This window comes from Morone saxatilis, unplaced genomic scaffold (genome assembly GCF_004916995.1).
Source record: "Morone saxatilis isolate NCDOM2014 unplaced genomic scaffold, NCSU_SB_2.0 Contig21, whole genome shotgun sequence".
Classification (NCBI taxonomy): Eukaryota; Metazoa; Chordata; class Actinopteri; family Moronidae; genus Morone; species Morone saxatilis.
This window is the reverse complement of record NW_023339774.1, coordinates 10590472-10592578: the sequence shown is the minus strand read 5'-3', so window position 1 is coordinate 10592578 and position 2107 is coordinate 10590472. Positions and strand designations below refer to the sequence as shown.

The following is a 2107-nucleotide window of genomic DNA, read 5'->3' as shown; positions in this document are numbered from 1 at the left end:
ACATCTAGAAGATTTGACTTGTGTGTCAGATAGAAATAGAAAGGCTTTACAAAGATGTATTGTTTGTCCTGTTTGTGCTCTTATTTATTCATAAAGGTCTGTCTGTCCACTGCTGTACACTTTTTACTACACACCTGAGAGAGCAGGCTGAAACATGACTTGCAAAACTAAGACAAGGGCCCAGTCCATTGAGACCTAAGGAAGAAATAAAAAAAAAGAGTTTTAGATATGTTGAAATCGTTTAACCATATTACTGGCAACCTGAGTCATTTTACTGAAGAAGACCATATGTGAATTCCAGAGCCACATCATCTTTGACCTTGTTTACTTCTTTACTTAAAAACGATATGACCCTAATAAAAAAATGACATGTGACATGCATTGTTTTTCCTAATGCAAGCATGACTCAGCTGTTACACAAAGCAAATTACTTCCCTATTTGTTTTTTCTGGATAAAGAAACAAAAATAGCACTGGGGTTGTTTGACTGCACCACTGTGTCAACACACACACACACACATACTAACTATAATATTTACTTTAATTAAGATAACTGGATTGGTCTTCAGGCTACAGAGCGAGATTACAACACTTGGCAAAAAGGTGATAAATGGCAAAAATTAAAACAAAACAGATAGATGCAAATGATACTAATGAAAAATCACAAGTAAATAGATATTCAATACTCATAAATAAACTTCGACTTCTCACAACAACAAAACAAGAATAACAATAATAAATAGAATAATAGAAGGATAATAAATTTGAGCATACTTGGGCTGCTGTTTATCAGTCAATAGCGTGTTCTTACCAGCTCATTCAGCAGTTTGTTGTTTTTTCATGAGGTGTTTCCTCCTTCCTTCAAGTCAACAAATGATCTGAAGTCTCAGCTCGGTTGAACATTTTAAGTTCCTCGATGTACACGCCCACATTTATTTATTTATTTTTTTTTTTTTACTCTAGCCAACCTAAAGCCCTAAACCTCAGCGATGCTTAACATGAATGTAACGTGTAACAGTTATATAGTGTTTGTACCTTATAAGAAGACGAGAGTGCCACAATAACAACCCCTTGTTGCCGCCCTACTGCGGACTGTGGAGTTTGCTCAAACCTCGACGAGGAAACGAGCTGGTGTAAGCTCCATAAAGCAGTGCAGGGAGACACTAGCAAAGAAAGTTTAACATAAGTTTAAGTTTAACTCAAATTAACGACTGTTTTGGGTGGACACGGAAACAGTGGGCTGTATTTACTGTAAGGAAAGCAGTAGCGGACCGGCTTTATCTGGGAGCCGCCGTTTTACAGTATGGAGCCATAAAACAACACTGATAACAAAACATCAAATCTGAGCTTGTTTGTTCTCCGAGGCGCAACTGTTCAACTTTATTATTTGTTTGTCTTCTGCACGTGCAATAAGGAAAAGAAAACATGATGTTATAGATATGTTTATGAGAAATCCAATCGAGCTGAGTCAGCCGGATTATTTGGAAATGATCTGAGTCTGTGCTTTCAACTCTCAGGTGTTGTCTCAGTAATTTCCAGTTTCACACAACCTCTAGCCACTGCTCCAACCTCAAAGAGAAACACACAGACATGTAAAAACCTCAAAGTTCTGCACTTAAACTATATATACTGCCAATGGTATTATTGTAAGAATGTATCAGACTATCAGATCAATGATATTATTAAATATTCTATTACTGGATTCCCATTTGTGATGCAAACTAGCCTGTAAGAACCAATTTAAGGTGGTATCTTTGTATTATTGAGAAGTTGAATTAACTAATTATCTAAGAGCTATCTAGGTTGAGTGGAGGAAAAAGCGCAATATTTCCCCCTGAAATGTTAAAGTATAGAATTGGAGATCTAGGAGATACACAAGTAAAGTCCAGTTACCTCAAAAGTGGGCAGGAAACTTCTACTACCAACATCTACTCTGTTTTTTTCCCCATCCCTGGTAATACAACACTACCACTTTCCACTTAGCTGCCACTACAGTACAGTGAGTAAATTGGAATTTTCAGTCAGTATTGGTATGTAAATGTCAATAATAGAAAGTACAAACCAAAAGAACAACAATTGAAATTCATGTCCACACAAGTCAGCACACT

The 2107-nt window shown here is 36.6% G+C and overlaps 1 protein-coding gene across 1 annotated transcript in view; it reads right to left on the bottom strand.

Annotated features, from left to right (window-relative positions):
* si:ch211-241b2.5 (butyrophilin subfamily 2 member A2) overlaps positions 1-888 on the bottom strand; it is a 9489-nt gene extending 8601 nt beyond the window's left edge. Inside the window, exons 1-2 of the mRNA XM_035667932.1 lie at positions 811-888; positions 135-195 (exon numbers count right to left, since the gene is read on the bottom strand). Coding sequence (XP_035523825.1) covers positions 135-189 — 55 coding nt within the window. The 5' untranslated portion in view covers positions 190-195; positions 811-888. The remainder of the gene's footprint in view (positions 1-134; positions 196-810) is intronic.
* Positions 889-2107: the final 1219 nt, after the last annotated feature.